The following is a 19,091-nucleotide window of genomic DNA, read 5'->3' on the forward strand; positions in this document are numbered from 1 at the left end:
ATAAGTACTCGCAATTACAATTAGCTTATGACCATGAGCTAAATATTTTTCATTTGAGAATTTTTGGATGTGCAGTATATATTCCAATTGCTTCATCCCAACGTATTAAGATGGACCATCGAAGGAGGTTAGGAATATATGTTGGATTTGATTCCCCATCAATTATTAAATATCTTGAACCCTTGATGGATGATGTATTTACTGTGACGATTTGCTTGTTGTCATTTTAATGAGACATATAGTCCAACATTAAGGGAAGAAATTAAAAAGTTGGGAAAAGAAATTACATGGAATGCATTGTTATTGTCTCGTTTAGATCTCCGTGCAGATCAATATGAACTTGAAGTTAAAAAAATAATTCATTTGCAATATATAGCAAATCAATTACTAGATGCATTTATAGATGCTAAGAAAGTAACTAAATCACATATATCAGTTGCAAATATTCCACTGAAAATTGATATCCTAGCACAACAAGTTGTCATTAATGAGTCTGAGACATACTAGAAGAGTGGTAAACCAGTGGGTTTGAAAGATAAATATCCTCGAAAAGAAAAATAGTCAATAGTAAAAAAGATTTAGCTGATGATGTAAATACCCATGAAAAAATCCTTGACATGATTAATGAGGAAGGTGAAATACGTAAAGATAACAATGAGATTTCAATAAGCTATGTTACGACAAAAAAAAAAGAGAACCGAACTAATGTAGTTATTGACGACATTTTTGTTGTTTTTGATATTATATCTGAAAATGAGGATCCTGAACCAAAATATGTTGAAGAATATTGACATACTCTCTAGTAGTGGATGCAATTACGCTACGATTTTTAATTGGTTTGACTGTGTATGAAAGTTTGGATATGTATTTATAAACGTTGTCAGAACATATTTATATGGATATCTTGATAATAACCTTTATAAGATTTTATTATTTTATTTATTTTTATATAATATAATTTAGTGATATTTATGTTCCCGTTATACCTCATTTTGCTCTTCAATGGCACAACATCAAGTATGTTTTAGATTAACATTGTTCATCCCTTGGAAAGTTAAGCTTAATGTTCCCAACGCTCTCTCCAACATTTTTATTTTCATGCACCCTATATATTTGTTTTAAACCCACACCAATTAATTTTGATAATAAATGCGATTTTTCTGTCTCCATCTTCGTGATTTAAAATTGGAAATTGAGCAAATCATTAAATGTAATTTGTTTGAAATTAAAATTTTATGTCTAAAAGTTTGTTTTTTGAAAGCAATTTTTTTTGTCTAATTAAGTAGTTAAATACAGTCGAATGTTGATAGATTCTACAAATTTGAAAATGGAGGGTGGTTAAAGTTTGTCCCTTGGATTATTAACGCAATATATGACATTTAATAAACTTACCAAAATCATCTATGTTTGTCCTCTGAAAAAATCATTTATATCTTAATTGAGGGCATATCGGCCCATTTCTCCTATTTCCATTTGAAATTAGAAATACCAAAAATAAAAATAAAAATACCCTTAATAATAATTTATGACTTTTTACTTTTGGTAAAATTAATGAAATAATTTATGTCCGTTCATTTCGATATCAAATAATAATAGTATTAGATGTCAAAATAATAATAATAATTAATAATAATTCTCGCGGAAATATTTTTATGTTTTAATAAGTATTTAATGTTTAACCAAGCCGTCTTAGCTCAGTGGTAGAGCGCGTGGCTTTTAACCACGTGGCCGTGGGTTCGATCCCCACAGACGGCGCAAATTTTAAATGTGCTTTATTTATTTTTTTTTTTAATAAAAAAATAATACTTGTCCTTTTTTTCTCGAAATAGTCAACTGCATTTTTATCAAAAAAGAATATGGCGATAAAATAAAAATAATTCTGCTTAAAAGTCAATTGTTAAAATGTCAAAAGATTAGTTAACTCAAAAAATAGAAATATTAACTAAAATTCACTTAACATTATTGAAAACTATAAAATGAAGCTATGAGAAGAGAACTTTTATGTTACTTTTTTTTGCACTTGTATATTTAGTAAATTCATGTTTTGGCATTTGTTAAAATTCACTTAACTCTATGTTAAAAAAAGTTGCTGATGAGACACGACTAACAGAAGGTATATAATGAAAAAGTCTAATAATTAAGTTAGGAACCTATATCTAATTATCAAAGATAATCGATTAAATAAAGTAAAATGCAGTCAATATAAACCTAACTTCATATAAACCCTGATTGATGGAGATTTTAGATTTTGTTTGATAACTATTAATTTTTTTTTTAATAAAATTGTGTTTATAAACATTACTTAAAAGTTTGTTTTATTTGTTATTCATTTCACTAAAGTTTTAAAAAAATGAAGTCAAGTTTTGAACAAAAAAAAAAAAAAAAACAAGTTTTTCAAAGAATCAAATCAAATTTTAAAATAAAAACAAGTTTTTCAAAACTACTTTTTTTTAGCTGTTTTTAAATAGACAAAAACGAGCCAACTTATTATAAATATAGTAAAATATCATTTTTTATTAGTGATAGATAGTGACATTTTGCTATATTAAAAATATTTTTAACAGTTTTGTCATTTAAAACAATCATCATTTTTTATTAGTTTTTTTAATAATGATAAAAAATAGACAACAAAGAAAAAAAATTTAGAGATAGAAGAAGTGTTTATATTCTTAATTTTTTTAAAAAAAACACAAATAATTGTTACCAAATATAACTTTCAAAAAACACTTTTATGTTTTAGAATTTGGTTTAGAATTTAAATGCCTGTTCAAGAAGTGTGGTAATTGTAGTATGTAATTTAGGAGAAATACAAACAAAAATTTCAAAATTTCAAAAATACAAAATTCAAAATAAAATCGACCTAATTGTGTGCTTTTCATGTTTGAAAATAATATTACTAACACTATTTCTATGCATTGTTTTTTTTTTTTTTTCCCTTTGAAATCGTAGTTACTTTTTAAGAATGTTTTAGAATTTAAAGAAAAAAAAAGAGTAGTTTTAACCACTTATTTTTATTTTAAAAATTTGACTTATAATTCCATTTTTAACGATAGAAAGGTCTATCGGATATTTTTTTAAAGAAAAACAACACAAGATAAAATATTTTTACCATAAATTTCGTGACCACTAACATTCTTATATACAATTGAGGCAAACTCACTTTTACCATCAGATAAAAGAATGTTATATTTGAATTTTCTATCGCAGTATATATTAAACCTTTTTATTTTCCTTGGGAGGATCCATCCATGTATTATGCTTTAGAACATTCTAAAAGAAAGACCGTGAAATTTGTCCTAGATTATCTAAATTTATTAATTAAATAATTGGTCAAGTTGAAAATATCTCTCGTGTAAAAAAAAAAAAAAAGGAAAGTATCTCTATGTCCAAATTTTACATTCGGGCCACCGCTAGAAAATAGGAGTTGGGACCCACTCCCACGCAATATAGAAGAACACTAAAATATTAAAATAAATAAATAAATGAAAATTTCAACGGCACGCCGAAGAGGAAAATAATTTTTAGAACCGAAATAATAATAATAGTAAGAAAAATAAAGAAGTGGAATAAAAAGCGCAGCTGGGCTTGTTCGGTCTGAAGCCAAGGCAAGGCAGTATCGCTTTACGGCGATTTGAGGGTTTCGAATTTCTTCGCCATTTCGGTATGTTACAATCTTTGTATCATCTTCATTTCTAATCTTACGCTTAGTTTTTTATTGTTTCTGTTGTTTGTTCTCCTTTGTCTCGATCTGAATCGTTACAGAATTGTATAGTGGAAGCTTCAGATGTATGTGATTGGGTATAAAGTCTGAGAAATATTGATTTGGAACGGTTTTTTTTTGTCCTTATTTGTTTTGGGGAGTTTTGATTTGTAAGAATGGGGTTGTTTAGAGCTGGTTCTGCTTTGGCAAAGGTTGCCATTAGGAGAACTTTGGCACAGGGAGGAGGATCGTATGCTGCGAGATCACGTATTATTTCGTCTCAGAATCGATATTTTCATACGACGGTTTTTAAGTCCAAAGCACAATCTGCGCCAGTGCCTCGCCCTGTGCCACTTTCGAAGCTAACTGATAGCTTTCTGGATGGGACGAGCAGTGTGTATTTGGAGGAGCTTCAAAGGGCTTGGGAGGCTGACCCCAACAGTGTTGATGAGTCGTGGGATAATTTCTTTAGGAATTTTGTGGGTCAGGCTGCAACGTCTCCTGGTATTTCAGGCCAGACAATTCAAGAGAGTATGCGTTTGTTGTTGCTTGTCAGGGCTTACCAGGTTAATGGTCATATGAAAGCCAAGTTGGATCCATTGAATTTGGAAGAAAGAGAAATCCCAGAAGATCTGGATCCTGCACTTTATGGATTTACAGATGCTGATCTTGATAGGGAATTCTTCCTTGGTGTGTGGAGGATGGCTGGCTTTTTATCAGAAAATCGTCCAGTGCAGACTCTCAGATCAATATTGACCCGCCTTGAGCAAGCTTACTGTGGGAGTGTTGGATATGAATATATGCATATTGCAGACCGTAATAAATGTAACTGGTTGAGAGACAAGATTGAGACCCCAACACCAATGCAGTACAATCGACAACGCCGAGAAGTGATTCTTGATCGTCTTATATGGAGCACACAGTTTGAGAACTTCTTAGCCACTAAGTGGACTACAGCAAAAAGATTTGGACTTGAAGGTGGTGAGACTTTGATTCCGGGAATGAAGGAGATGTTTGATAGGGCTGCAGATCTTGGAGTTGAGAGCATTGTTATTGGAATGCCTCACCGTGGAAGACTAAATGTTTTGGGTAACGTCGTTCGGAAGCCTCTTAGGCAGATCTTTAGTGAGTTTAGTGGTGGTACAAAGCCTGTGGATGAAGTTGGACTTTACACTGGGACTGGTGATGTCAAATATCATTTGGGTACATCCTATGATCGACCAACTAGAGGTGGAAAACATATTCATCTTTCTTTGGTTGCAAATCCAAGTCACTTGGAAGCTGTTGATCCAGTTGTTGTTGGAAAAACTAGAGCGAAGCAGTATTACTCCAATGACATTGAAAGGATCAAGAATATGGGTGTTTTGATTCATGGTGATGGTAGCTTTGCTGGACAAGGTGTGGTGTATGAAACTCTACATCTTAGTGCTCTTCCTAACTACACCACTGGAGGAACAATACACATTGTCGTGAATAATCAAGTGGCTTTTACTACCGATCCTAGGGCTGGAAGATCATCGCAATATTGCACTGATGTTGCCAAAGCTTTAGATGCACCTATTTTCCATGTCAATGGTGATGACATGGAGGCTGTTGTCCATGTTTGTGAGCTTGCTGCAGAATGGCGCCAAACCTTTCATTCAGATGTCGTTGTTGATTTGGTTTGTTATCGTCGGTTTGGACACAATGAGATTGATGAGCCATCCTTCACACAACCTAAGATGTATCAGGTCAGTACTTCCTGTTTTAATGTTTTTGAATATGAATATTGTGGAATGTTCTTCTTTCTATGGCTTCAGTTTGGTACACTAGTTCTCAAAACTGTGTTGCTGTTCTTCATCATGCTTAGTTTCATTGGTCCAATACCTCAATTATGTATTCATGTTATTAGTAGTTATCTATTACTGACTACTTAGCTGATTGAGAACAGGTCATAAGGAGTCATCCTTCATCTCTTGAGATCTACCAGAAAAAGCTCTTAGAATCTGGGCAGGTGAGTCAGGAGGATATCAATAACATACGTGATAAGGTTAATAAAATCCTGAATGAAGAATTTTTGGCGAGCAAAGATTATGTTCCAAAGAGAAGAGACTGGCTTTCAGCATATTGGTCTGGTTTCAAGTCACCTGAACAGCTCTCAAGAGTTCGGAACACCGGGTATGGTAAATTTTATTATATGATTCTATTACCTCACGTCATATTTTAGCACTGAAATTTGTACTCTGATCATTTGTGCAGAGTTAAACCAGAGATACTAAAGAATGTTGGAAAAGCTATTACTGTATTTCCAGATAATTTCAAGCCCCACAGAGCAGTCAAGAAAGTTTACGAACAAAGAGCACAGATGATTGAAACAGGAGAAGGCATTGACTGGGCACTTGGTGAAGCCCTTGCTTTTGCCACTTTGCTTGTGGAAGGCAACCACGTCAGATTGAGTGGCCAAGATGTCGAGAGAGGTACCTTTAGTCATCGACATTCTGTTGTGCATGATCAAGAAACAGGGGCAATCTACTGTCCTTTGGACCACGTTATCATGAATCAGAATGAGGAGATGTTCACTGTAAGCAACAGGTAAAGTTGATTATAATCCCTTTTTGCCTATATATTCTGAAAAATTTCCTTTTGGTAGTTTGTATTGAATAGTCATCAGGGTACCTCCCTATGTTAGAGTTGTTACCCAATGAGATGAGTTATCTGCATCTTAAAGTTTTGCATGAAGAACAGTGGAAGCATATTAGTTTGGGTTTGATCACTCTGTTACCCCACCAATGTGCTGGTCTTGTTAATTTGTCAGTGTGCTTTGCACTCGTCTTTGAGCTTTGTAATTTTGGGAATTTAACTATGATATCTTCTGTCAGTTGTACAGTTTACCTTATTGCACAGAGTTACTCTTACAAGTTCTCTTTTTTCTTGTCCAACAGTTCTCTTTCAGAGTTTGGAGTTCTTGGATTTGAGTTGGGTTATTCAATGGAAAATCCTAATTCATTGGTAATCTGGGAAGCTCAATTTGGTGATTTTTCAAATGGCGCTCAAGTTATATTTGATCAATTCTTGAGCAGTGGTGAAGCAAAGTGGCTGCGGCAGACAGGGCTTGTTGTGCTGCTTCCTCATGGCTATGATGGCCAGGGCCCTGAACATTCGAGTGCGAGGTTGGAACGTTTCCTTCAGGTATCCATCAAAGATCTTCTTTGTCTTCTTCCTTTTTTTTTTTTCAAAAAATAAATAAAATGAAAAATTGTATCTTCCGTTTTCAGTATTTTTTTTTTTTGTGCTTGTCCCAATGCTCTCTACTTACTGTATCAACTTTTTGTCCCTGCTTGATTGGTTTGATGATGGACACACATGAGATGTAAGGTCTCATAGTACAAGCTAGTTTAGAGAAATGTTGAAACATTTTATTTCCATCTAGTTATATATTGTGCAATATTTTTTAAAGCAAAACCACAGTGCCCCCTCAGAGTGTACACCAGTAAATTTACTTGAGAAAAATGTAATATCATGAGTTATAAGGTAACGGGAGATTTTAAATTAGAGCTCTTGTAAGATATAGTTTCGAGAAATGTTCCTCAATTCCTTTTTTAAAAAAAGTGATGTCGCGCACTATAATGAGGATACCTTTCTGAGGTGTGCTTGAATACACTTCTAGGCTCGGGAACATGCACCTGAAAATTGTGATAGAAGTTCCATGACTATCATAAATGGTTTTGAGGAGTGTTTGACATGACACTGGGTTGCCTAATTTAATCTGGTAGCTGTTGATCAGAACTTACAAACTACCATGGAAGCAAAAATGTGTCTATGTATTTCTCCCTTCTAGGCTTTTGCTGCCAGGATGAGGAACTTCATACTTGCAGTATCTGGTTTCGATTAATTACAGTAGCCTATATTACTGGAGATTCTAATGGAATACGTTGTAATCTTGGATGAGAATGTCTGTAGTACAATTCACTGAGATTCTTGAATAATACTAATTTTCATAATATATGGCAGATGAGCGACGACAATCCTTTTGTTATTCCGGAGATGGATTCTACCCTTAGAAAGCAAATTCAGGAATGCAACTGGCAAGTTGTGAATGTTACAACTCCCGCCAACTATTTCCATGTTCTGCGGAGACAGGTCAGTGCAAGTTTTTGGTTGATGATATTTGTTGCTTTTATTATTATTAATTTTGTTGTGGAAAAACACCTAATCCACTGCTTCTTGATAAAAACAGTAAATCAAATCAGTTAACTACACTAAACATTATTCCATAATCTAAATCAAAGTGGAGAAGAATATAGAGAAGAACACAAATATTTATAGTGGTTTGACCAGTGAGGTCTACATCCATTGTACAAGATGAACAATCTTCTATTTACTTCAATCTTCAAGAACAACAACCACCCAAAAAGATGAGAAAAACTTTAATCTTCAGCAAGTCTCAACACAAAAAACCCAAAAATGTACGCTGTTCACACAAAAACTGATGAGAAGGCACAACATGTTTCTGCTAAATGATAAATAACTAAAGCTAAATGGGCTTTAAAATAATATAAGGCCAATAACTCAAGCTTAATTTTACAAACACAATAACCCAACTCTATATAGTAAAGGAAAATTTGGATATGGCTTGAGTCAACAACCAAGTCAACAAATTTAACACAAAATAGAATGTTTTAAGATAGAAGAATAAGAGGAGGAAGGCATCCTTGAACTAAAAAAGATATTAGAAACTTCCCCATAATTTTATAGGTATTATAAGTGATGACAAAGTCTTAAGATTAATATTTAGCAAAGTAGAAAAATTCATAAGCTGAAGACAGCTCCTGACCCATGTTCTCCAAACTTCTTCCACAAGACCTTATCAAGAAAGTCCGAATCCACATTGTTGTCAGCTTTTTTCAAAATCAATCTTAAAAATGACTCCTTCTCTTTGAAGCCTATTTAGTTGGCGTTGCATGGAGAAGCTAGAGTCCTTCGAGGAATGTCTCAAAACTTACATTTGGGCTCTTCGAATTGTGAGAGAGAATAGAAATTTTGTTCATAAATCATACACAATACACAAGGTTTTCGGTGATTTACTGGAAGTTGTAAAGTACACAGCCTCTAGTCAGGGTGTGTTAATTATTTATTATTTTGTTTTTTGCTGAGCAGGGAAGTTCCCAATCCCCCATCCCCTTGTGTTGTAATCCTTTTCTAGACATCAATGCCGTGATTCGATATCTGTTGCAAAAAGTTGGAAACTGAAAAGAACTAACATGTTATATGATGATTGGTGAACTAAAAACTAAAGAAGAGGAAAATCCACCCACAAAAAACTAAATAAGAGCTTTCCTGTTTGTCACAGTCGTGGAAAGACTATAGTTACCAAAATTCTTTCTGTAATTAAAACACTACCAAGAAGCGGTGTCCTGTAAGCTGTACATTTCTACAAAAAAAAAATCTCAAAAGGAGAATACTTATCTTCAAAAGTACAAAGGTTCCTCCAACCAAATAAAAGAAACTGATGAACAGTTATATTCTTAGAAGGAAAAAGGGTATCACCCTAGGCCGGGTAAGGAGACCCCATCAAAAGTGAGTTTGAAACTAGAGACTTACGGAAAAACCAGGTCAAGAACCCTCCCAGAAATGAAAATGGGATCATCTAAGTAAAAGTTTCAAACAAGGAGAAGAGAAAAATTGAAACCTTGAGAGAGATAGGGTTCCCAGGACACTACAATGTGAATCATATTTGAGTGGGCTTAGAGTTTCAGCCATTATTGCAAAAACTACACTTTTTATAAAAGAAACCAAACAAAACGATAAATGGAGGAATTCAAGAATTGCCGAGGTGAGTTTGGTTCTACAGTTAGATTAGCAATTCTTGAACCCTAAAGATTTTGATTTTGAAACCACTTCCCAACCAATTAGAACTTTATCAATATCCTAATTTTCTTTTGCATATATTTTATCTGCAGATACACAGGGAGTTCCGCAAGCCCCTAGTTGTGATGGCCCCTAAGAATCTGCTTCGACACAAGGATTGTAAATCTAATTTGTCCGAGTTTGATGATGTTCAAGGTCATCCAGGCTTTGACAAGCAGGGAACCAGATTTAAGCGCCTTATAAAGGACCAGAACAATCACTCTGATCGTGAAGAGGGTATTAGACGGCTAATTCTTTGCTCTGGAAAGGTTAGTATCCGGTATTTTTTTTTTTATTATTTATTTATTTATTATTTTTTTGCTGCTACTCAATTTTCTCTAAATGCATCAAGGCAGGAATAACCTTTTTTCCTACCTGGAATATCTTAGATAAATGAGTTACCATTTGCGTCTGTTATTCTTTTGCAACTACACTAGTATGAATTTGCCCACATTCCATATTTTCATTATTGACCGGTCTATGTAATCTTTCTATTCAGCCCCCAGAAATTGGGTGTGTTTCAGTTCTAAGGTTTTAGTAAATGTTGAAATATTGTATGCTTGCGTTGTTTACAGATTTACTATGAGCTTGATGACCAGCGAACTAAGGCAGATGGAAAGGACGTTGCAATATGTAGGATTGAACAACTTTGCCCCTTTCCTTATGACCTCATCCAGCGGGAGCTGAAACGATATCCAAGTATGTAATTCAATTATTCAATCATTAAATTATTTAACATGGTATTCAAATTCAATTATTCAATTATTCAATCATTCAAAATTACTCAACATGGTATCACATCGTTCTAGGCTCCTACCAAAACTTATTATAATAAGATTTCCCTTAATCAACTCTTCTCATCCTTTCCTTTTTCTTTATGTTGAACCAAAGGCCAGAATAACTTGATATTTTTTGTTTTTCAAGATGCCGAGGTTGTCTGGTGCCAGGAGGAACCAATGAACATGGGTGCATTTACCTACATTTCTCCCCGTCTTGCCACTGCCATGAGGGCTCTTGGAAGAGGCACATCAGAAGACATTAAATACGTCGGTCGTGCTCCATCGGCTTCTACAGCCACTGGATTCTATTCGGTTCACGTAAAGGAACAAACCGAGCTGGTGAAGAAAGCATTGCAGCCTGAACCTATCAAGAACGCCTTCTGAAAACATTCTTAGCTGGATGACTTTGGAATTTCTACTGAATAATCTCGAAATGGTAATGCTTCTAAAGAAATCACATGATAATGAACAGACCTGAAAGCTGAAGTTTTAGTGGTCTGAATACCCTACCCCTTGATTTTTGCATGGAGTGTGATGCGAGCATTATCCACTAAGACCAATTTTTTAATTGAGATTTTCTTTTTTGTTGTTGATATGTCAATGATAATAGCTTTTTGTGGTTGGATTAACAGAGGTTGGGTATATACTTTGTTCAATAATTGCAGAAAGACTTAATCTGCACAGTTTTCCACTCACCAATGAAAGTAGTCTTTGTTTTTTGTTTCTGTCCCAAGTGCGATCATGGACAATTGATCCCAAATCTTTGATGCTACACTTTCGATTATACTTTAATGCCTTGTCTCCATGGAAGGAAACTCTTTTTTTCTCATTTATTAGTGGAAAGTTCAAGTGTTCTGAAATTGTTTGAATGTGAATTTGATGGGAAGTGTATCTTCATGCTTTTGTTGATTATTGTTCATTGCAATAATATTGCCAATCTGGATGATGTAGCTTAATAGATCAGGCTTCCATTATTATATTAAAGGTCGATGGTTTGATTCTTATTAGTATTGATGTAGTTAAAAGCTATTTAATTGAGATTTATATTACATATCCCAAAAAGGAAAAAAAAAATTGTGAGAATGATATGACTACTACAGTACCACTTAAGTCTAATTTTTGTGATGTATGATATAAAGGAAAAAGATTTCACTTTCTTTTTTCTTAAAAAAATTAATATTAAACACTTCATCTTTATATATATGTTTTTTTAAGAAATATTATTTGACCACTTTTAAATAAGGTCATATCAGGAATAGTGGAAAAAAACAAATAAAAATACCAATCAAGATAACATTTTTCCCCCCTCTCCTTTTCACACACACATATATATATATAATAGAGTGTTTTCGTTTGGGGTTAAATAATTATTTTATTTGGCAATTTTGTTTTAGTTTCCAAAAATGAACCGTCTTCTTTATTTGTGAATCAATCAAATTTCAGTGTCTTAAAACTAAAAAGAGTCCTTCCATTACTAGTCACAATTCTCATTTTTCTGGTCAAGAGTGACCTCTGCACGTATAACTACTTCAGGTTTGAGCTTTGAGCTGGCCACTCAATTCCACCACCATCACTTTTGGCCTATTCAAAACAATCACTCAAATGTAATAATCAATTTACCATAAACTTTATTATCGATAATTATATATTATTATAATTATTGAAACTTTATTATCGATAATTATATATTATTATAATTATTGAATTTTATTTGGACCCTTTTTTAGTCTTTATACTTTTGGTTATTAAAAATAAAACCACTCGATTACAAGAAATATAACAAAATAGAAGTAGAACTTTTATTAATAATAGATTTTAGTGTTCTTTTGGTCCTTAAATTTTTAGTATTTGTACATTTTGATCTAAAATTTTTAAAAGGATTATACTACTCTTGGAGCTTTGAAGTTTATTCCACGCGTTTATAGGGTGTTTGTTTTACCAACATGAGTTGAGTTGAGTTGGTAAACAATGTTTGACCACCAACTTTAAATGTTGGTGGAATCGAGTTGATTTTTTTTTCTAAAGCCTAACTTACTTCAACTTCTTCCAACTCTCCCTCTAACTCACCCAAACTCTTCCTCCCTCCAATATTTTCAATGGCTCCACCAATTGGCCACTGTCGGAAAAACTTCAGCGACACACTCCGACAACCACATTCGTGCGACCAACTCTGATGACCAACTCTAGGCTTTGACAACCATCTCTGACTACAACTTCGGCAACCAACTCTGATGACCACCTTTGTATAAGCAACGCTGATGATCACCTTCGTGCTGCGAACTTTGACAACCAACTCCAGACTTTGGTAACCATCTCCAACGACCACCTCCAGCGACAACTCTGGGCTCCGACAACAACATTTGACGACAACTCCGACAAAGACCACTTTCGATGATCAATCCGATGACAACCAACACTAACATTCATCTCAGACAACCAACTCCGACGAAGACCACCTCTAACGAGACCCTTAATGACAATCCTAGTTTTTGTGAAGATGTAAATAGTTTTGTGAAGATGTAAATAAACCCTCAATGACAACCATATTTTTTGTGCATGTTCAACTCATACGTTCTACGACCATTAGTATATTGTAGGGTTGTTGATTATATAAATAATAATATTTTGTCTACGTTAAATGCAATATTTATATGTAGAAAGGTGGTTACTGAAAGGAAGACTGTGCTATCCTTATGTAACTTTCTTGTTTTCCATTTCTAATTTTCATTTTTTACATTCATAAAATGGTGGTTACTAAAAGAAAGATTGTACTAGAAAATGCATTTTTCCTTCTTTTCCTTTATAATAAATTAGGTTGTTGCATTGATTTGGTTTCCTACCTCTTTTTTTAGATCACATCTCTGTTTTACCTTCATTTAGTCTTATTGTTTCAATCTAATTCATTTTGAACTTTGAAGATATGTTGTAGGATGTTTATTTTAATTTTATTTGCATTTAGCTTCATTCTCATCTAACTATAGTTTGTTATTTTACTCAATTTGCAATGTATTCAGTGTTATTCATTACCATACATTTTTTTCATGTACGTAGACATTTTTGTGGACATTATTATTCATTTGTAAGTGGCAAATTAGACTTAGCCATAGAAAATGTTTGAACAAAAAAATGTTTGCAAAAAACGAGTTTGCATAAACAAAATATCATTCCATTGTATTAGTTTAAAATGTAAAAAATCAAACGTTTGCACAAAAAGAAAGAAAGAAATCATTAACCATAAAAATTGAAATTCATATTTTACAAACAAGATTAGAATTGATTTTTTTAATTGACATTTATGATTGAGTTAAAATTAATTGAGGGTTAGGGATTAGAGAAAATGTTTATTTTATTGGAATACGACTTGTCTTTGGGGATGTAGATACAATTATTATACAATTGAGTGTTCAAATTGTATGATGAAAATATGTTATATTTTTTAAGAAGGGAAAACAAAAAGTTGTGCAATTTTTAAGCATCTTCAATGTTCATAATTGAGGGTTAAGTAGTTGTGAAAAGTTTTCATTTGTTTGGAATATGTTTGGTGTTTAGGAATGAAAAAAAATATGTTATGTAATTGAGTGTTCAAAAATTGAATTCAAAATTTGTGTTTAATATACATTTATACAGAAATTTGTTATGTTTTAAGAATGAGAAAAAAGGTAAGCATTTTTTATTGTTAAAAATTTTAGAAAAATACATGTGTACTTAGAAATTAAAAAAATAGAAAAAAGAAAGAAATAAAGAAAGAAAATTCAAGACAAAATCAATTTTGTTTAGAAAAACTACACCAGATATCCCAACTCAACTCAACTTAATTGTACACCCCTAACACAGACTTTCTGACTCGACTCGACTTAACTCCACTCAACTCAATTCAACTCTACCAACATTCTATTCTTGCGATCCCAAACTATTTGGATTCCAAGAACATACTGTGCATCTTCTAAATCTTTCATTTGAAATTACGATGCTAGCCATCTCTTAACATCAACAAGGAATCCTACCTCATTTCTAATGAGTAGGATATCATCAACATATAGTACCAGAAAAGCTACAGTTTTGTTGACAATTTTCTTGTAAACACAAGGTTCGTCAACATTTTGTTCAAAGCCATAAGATTTGATCGTAGTGTCAAATCTTATTCCAGGATCGAGATGCTTGTTTTAACCCATAAATGGATCTTTTAAGCTTGCAAATCTTTTGCTCTTGATCCTGTTCAGTGAACCCTTCTGGTTGAAACATGTAAATATTTTCTTCAAGATAACCATTAAGAAAAGTTGTCTTGACATCCATTTGCCATATTTCATCATCATAAAAGGCGGTAATGGATAAGAGTATTCTATTAGACCTGATCATGGCAATGGGAGAAGGTTTCTTCATAGTCTACCCCCTCTCTTTCGGTAAATCATTTTGCCACGAGTCTAGCTTTGTAGGTCTGTACCTTTTCAGCTTGGTCTTTTTTTTTTTTTTTAATAGATCCACTTACAACCAATAGGTTTTACCCCAACTGGTTGATCTACAAATTTCCAGATGGAATTGAAGTGCATAGACTCCATTTCAAGGTCCATGACTTTTATCTACTGGTCTCTATCTATATCCTCCATTGTCTATTTAAAGGTCAATGGATCCTCTAAGCCATCATCAGATATGACGACCCATATGTTAAACCCATGTATCTATTAGGCTATTGAACAACCCTCTCATTATGTTGAGGTATTCTCAATTCTTGAGAAGGATGTGACAGACTAATTTCATCAACAAATCTTGTTGAAGGACCAGCTTGATCAACAACTTTTGTTGATCTATTTGTAGTTTCTCTGGACATCTCATTCAATACTAGTTTACTGTGCGGTTGATGATTTCTTATGTGATCTTCCTCTAAGAATATAGCATTTTTCGATATAAGCACTTTATCATCTTGAGGATCATAAAATAGATCACCTTTTATTTCTTTGGGGTATCCTACAAATAGGCATACTTTATAACGTTGTTCCAATTTCTTTGGGTCCTACACTAACACATGTGCTGGGCATCCCCAAATCCTGAAGTGACGTAAACTACTTTTACGCCTTCTCCATAACTCGTATGGTGTTTCTGAAACACTCATCGAGGGAACCATGTTCAAAATATACACTGCAGTTTGTACTATATATCCCTAAAAAGACTAAGGTAACTAGGCGTGATCATCATTGAACAAACCATGTCTAACAAGGTTTTATTTCTCCTTTCTGCTATACCATTTTGTTGTGGTGTATCAGGTGCAGTAAGTTGGGATTGAATTCTATATTCTATCAAATAGTTTTGGAATTTTAAATCCATATACTCACCACCTCGATCTGATCGAAGTGTTTTAATCTTTTTACCTAATAAGTTCTCAACCTCTGCCTTGTACTTTTTGATTTTTTTCAAGAGTTTCGGACTTATGATGCATCAGGTAAACATAACCACATCTTGAATAGCTATCAATAAAACTGATGAATTACTTAGATTCTCCTCGAGCTCTAACATTCATCGGTCCACAAAGATCCGAATGCACAAGCTCTAGAGGTTCTTTGACTCTTAGACTTTTTCCTGTAAAAGATATCTTAATCATTTTAGCCTCAGGACATGATTCACACGGAGGTATAGAATTTTCTTTTAACTGATTTAGAAGTCCATTATTTACTAATCTCTTAATCCAATTGAGATTTATGTGTCCAAGTCTTAAGTGTCAAAATAGGCGTTAGGAGAAATTTTTCGTATTTACTGTTTTAAACATCTCTATATTTAAAATAACTTTTTCCTCATTTGGCTTTAACGCATATAAGTTATTTTCAAGTTTAGTAGAACATATTTGAACACCTCTTGAACTAATTAACACTTCATTGATATCAAAAGTAACTTCATACATATGTTAGGAGATCGAAATCAAATTCCTTTTCATGTCTGACACATAATATACATTTTCCAACAAAATGCAAGTATCTCCAAATAACTTCAGATCTCCCACTGCATGAGCCAAAATGACTTCACTTATTCCCACCTTGAAAGTCATCTTGTTCTCCATCAACTGTCTCCAGGAACTAGTTTCCTGAATGAAAGTGCAAATATGATTAGCGACGTCTGAATTTAGTATCCAGGTCAGAACTTTCCACTAAACATGTTTCAATTACAAGTAAATCAAATTTACCTTGGCTTACCTTTTCAGCCTTCTTTTCAGCAAGATATTTAGGACAATTTGTTTTCCAATGCCCATCCTCATTGCAATGTAAATACTTTCTTTTTGCAATCTTCGTCTTGCTTTTCTTTGCAGGAGTTTTCTTTTTCCCTTTATCCTTTTTTTTTTTTTTCATTTGGATAGTCTTATCCTTAGAAGGTCCAGATTTCTTATCAGAAGGTTGTCCCAGACGACGATCCCGTATGGAATTTTCTTTGGGTTACAACATTTGCTTCCCTTTCTTGACTCTTATTTTTCATCAGGCGGTAAGTTTGAAGCTCATTTAAAAGAGTAATCAGATTGTATTCTATTTTATTCATCAAAACATTTATTCAAAATGTCAAGAAACTTTTTGGAAGAGATTCCATGATGAAACTGACTTGGCTCTTTTCGTCTACGATAGTCCCATTTGCTTCCTTGATGTTGAAGTAGACCATCATGTCCAGAACATGTTCTCTAATAGAGGTTCTCTCCTTTATACAAAAATTGTGAACGTATTCTATAACATCATGTCAAACGGATGAGGACGGTTGTCCAAACATCGCCTGTAACGACTCCATGATCTCCTTAACAGTGACCACGCTCTCATACTTCTTAGTTAACACATCAGATATGCTAGCTAAAATGCTGGCTTGAGCTTTTTCATTTGTCTTGACCCACCTATCATATGCATCTCGAACATTTCTGTTTGCAGTAAAGCTGGAAAATGTAAGACATTCCTTCATTAAAACGAACCTCAAACCATCTACAACTAGTATCGTATTGATGTTTGATTTCCACTTTGAATAATCCTCACCGTTAAATTTGTCAGAAGCTAAAAGTTGGACAATTGACTTCGACATGTTGAAACATAAACAAATTCTATTAGGAAATTGCATCTAAATCCAAATTCATTTTAGAAAAAGTAATAATGTACCTAAATTTCATTATTTATTTGCAACGATATTTTAGTGAGATAGATGCTATCGAGGGACAGTGAAATATCCCTTTACTGAAGCAAGACACTCTTGACTAAATACTAATTCCAGAATAATATTTATATTAGTTATTTATTAGTTATTTAGTTACCGTTTTTGGTCAAAAATTTACTAACACTTAGTAACTCTTGTAAGTATGACCCCCCATTTTCAGATTTCATAGAATGATATCAACAAACCCCCAAATTGAAAGACAATTTTAAAGATGGAACTAAGAAACCTTGTTTATTTTTGAAGTTTGAGTTGTTCCTAATCCTATTTTACAACACTCTGAGGGGATAGTCGCTGAAAAACGACTAGCTAATATAGACTAAAAACGACAGCAGACAACATAAGAATTTCACATTCAAACTAATGTAAGAGACCGTAGGATATGTTGACACATTTCCTTCACCACCTATTATATGAAGGATCTTGTTGAAGAGAATCTTGAGCAGAAGCTGGATCGTCCAAATTCCCATTTTTTATAGAATAAAAATTTCATAGAAAAGAAAGCATAAATTACAGTATGCTAAAAAAAAAATAAAAAAAAACCTAGGATTTCAAACCCTTACCTTTGAAGACAAAACTTCAAGATTCCTTCGAACTGACAATAGGCACTACCACAATGGTGACCTTGGTATTCTCAGGTAGAGAACCCATGAGTGATGGGCTTTGACTATTTTGGAATAGGAGGGAATGATTTTAGAGAACAGGAGAGGAAAAGGAATTTTTCAAAAAATTTCAAAGAGAACTATTTTCTCTGTTCAAATAACGTAGATCTTTTCTTGACTTCCTTTCTTGCAGCATGGTGAAGGTGAAGGAACTCTTATCAAAGAGTACCTCTGAGTGAAAGCGAGATCGTCCCAAACTCATTGTGATAGAATTAACGCATTCACAATCAAACAAAATAAATATGCAATATTCAATAAATTACCAACATGCTTTGAATACTAAACAACAAGAGAGCGAATACATACCAGTTGAAGAACTCTTCTTCACCAAAAATCGTTCTCCTCCAAGGAATGCTCCTCTCACTCTCACTGAGAAAGTTCAAGCAAATCATTCACCAAAACCCGATCGTCTACCCACGAACGGCCTCCACAAAAACATAGCAATAGGGAGGACACCACGACTTAGAACCCTCGGTATTCTTGGTGTGAGAATCCAGGAGGTGTGGGCTCTATTGGATTTGGCAGAGGGAAGGAGGAAAGGAAGATTGTATACCACGACCAAGCAAGTGGGAGAATATTGGGTCTATCGTATAGATAATGCTTGATTGTTTAGATAAAAGGTACACGATCATTTAGTAAATAGGCAGCGATCATATAGACGATCATTTAGTAAACCCTCGGGTGAACGATCGTTTAGGAAAAAGCTAGACGATCGTTTAACAAATCCTATGCGATCGTTTAGTAAGCTGCACACATGTATACGATCGTTTAGAAACATTGAGCTATCGTGTAGGCTCTCGGCTTGCTATGCGATAGACAATATACACCAAACGTGAGCGAATGACCAATCTCTTGCAAAATGAAAACGATTTTCATTTTATTCTTTAGTTACAAAAACTG

General features: G+C 33.7%; 2 protein-coding genes and 1 non-coding gene across 4 annotated transcripts; 2 read left to right on the forward strand and 1 right to left on the reverse strand.

The window, feature by feature from the left end:
- Nucleotides 1–1,683: 1,683 nt before the first annotated feature.
- Nucleotides 1,684–1,755, forward strand: TRNAK-UUU. The gene has a single exon. It is a non-coding gene; the product is annotated as a tRNA-Lys (tRNA).
- Nucleotides 1,756–3,508: 1,753 nt separating this feature from the next.
- Nucleotides 3,509–11,157, forward strand: LOC120081299 (2-oxoglutarate dehydrogenase, mitochondrial-like). Of its 2 annotated transcripts, XM_039036047.1 has the most exons (9): nt 3,509–3,661; nt 3,763–5,430; nt 5,631–5,857; nt 5,939–6,271; nt 6,622–6,868; nt 7,691–7,819; nt 9,640–9,855; nt 10,162–10,285; nt 10,511–11,157. In XM_039036047.1, the coding sequence occupies exons 2-9, from the start codon at nt 3,877–3,879 to the stop codon at nt 10,747–10,749; spliced, it is 3,069 nt and encodes a 1,022-aa protein (XP_038891975.1). In that variant the 5' UTR covers nt 3,509–3,661; nt 3,763–3,876; the 3' UTR covers nt 10,750–11,157. The 2 variants fall into 2 exon arrangements, with proteins under 2 accessions (XP_038891975.1, XP_038891976.1); XM_039036048.1 differs by having other exon boundaries at nt 3,591–5,430.
- Nucleotides 11,158–17,073: 5,916 nt separating this feature from the next.
- On the reverse strand, nt 17,074–17,403 carry LOC120081056. The gene has a single exon (XM_039035735.1). It carries the CDS (start codon nt 17,401–17,403, stop codon nt 17,074–17,076), a length of 330 nt encoding a protein of 109 aa, XP_038891663.1.
- Between the last annotated feature and the right edge of the window lie 1,688 nt (nt 17,404–19,091).

This window comes from Benincasa hispida, chromosome 7 (genome assembly GCF_009727055.1).
Source record: "Benincasa hispida cultivar B227 chromosome 7, ASM972705v1, whole genome shotgun sequence".
Classification (NCBI taxonomy): Eukaryota; Viridiplantae; Streptophyta; class Magnoliopsida; order Cucurbitales; family Cucurbitaceae; genus Benincasa; species Benincasa hispida.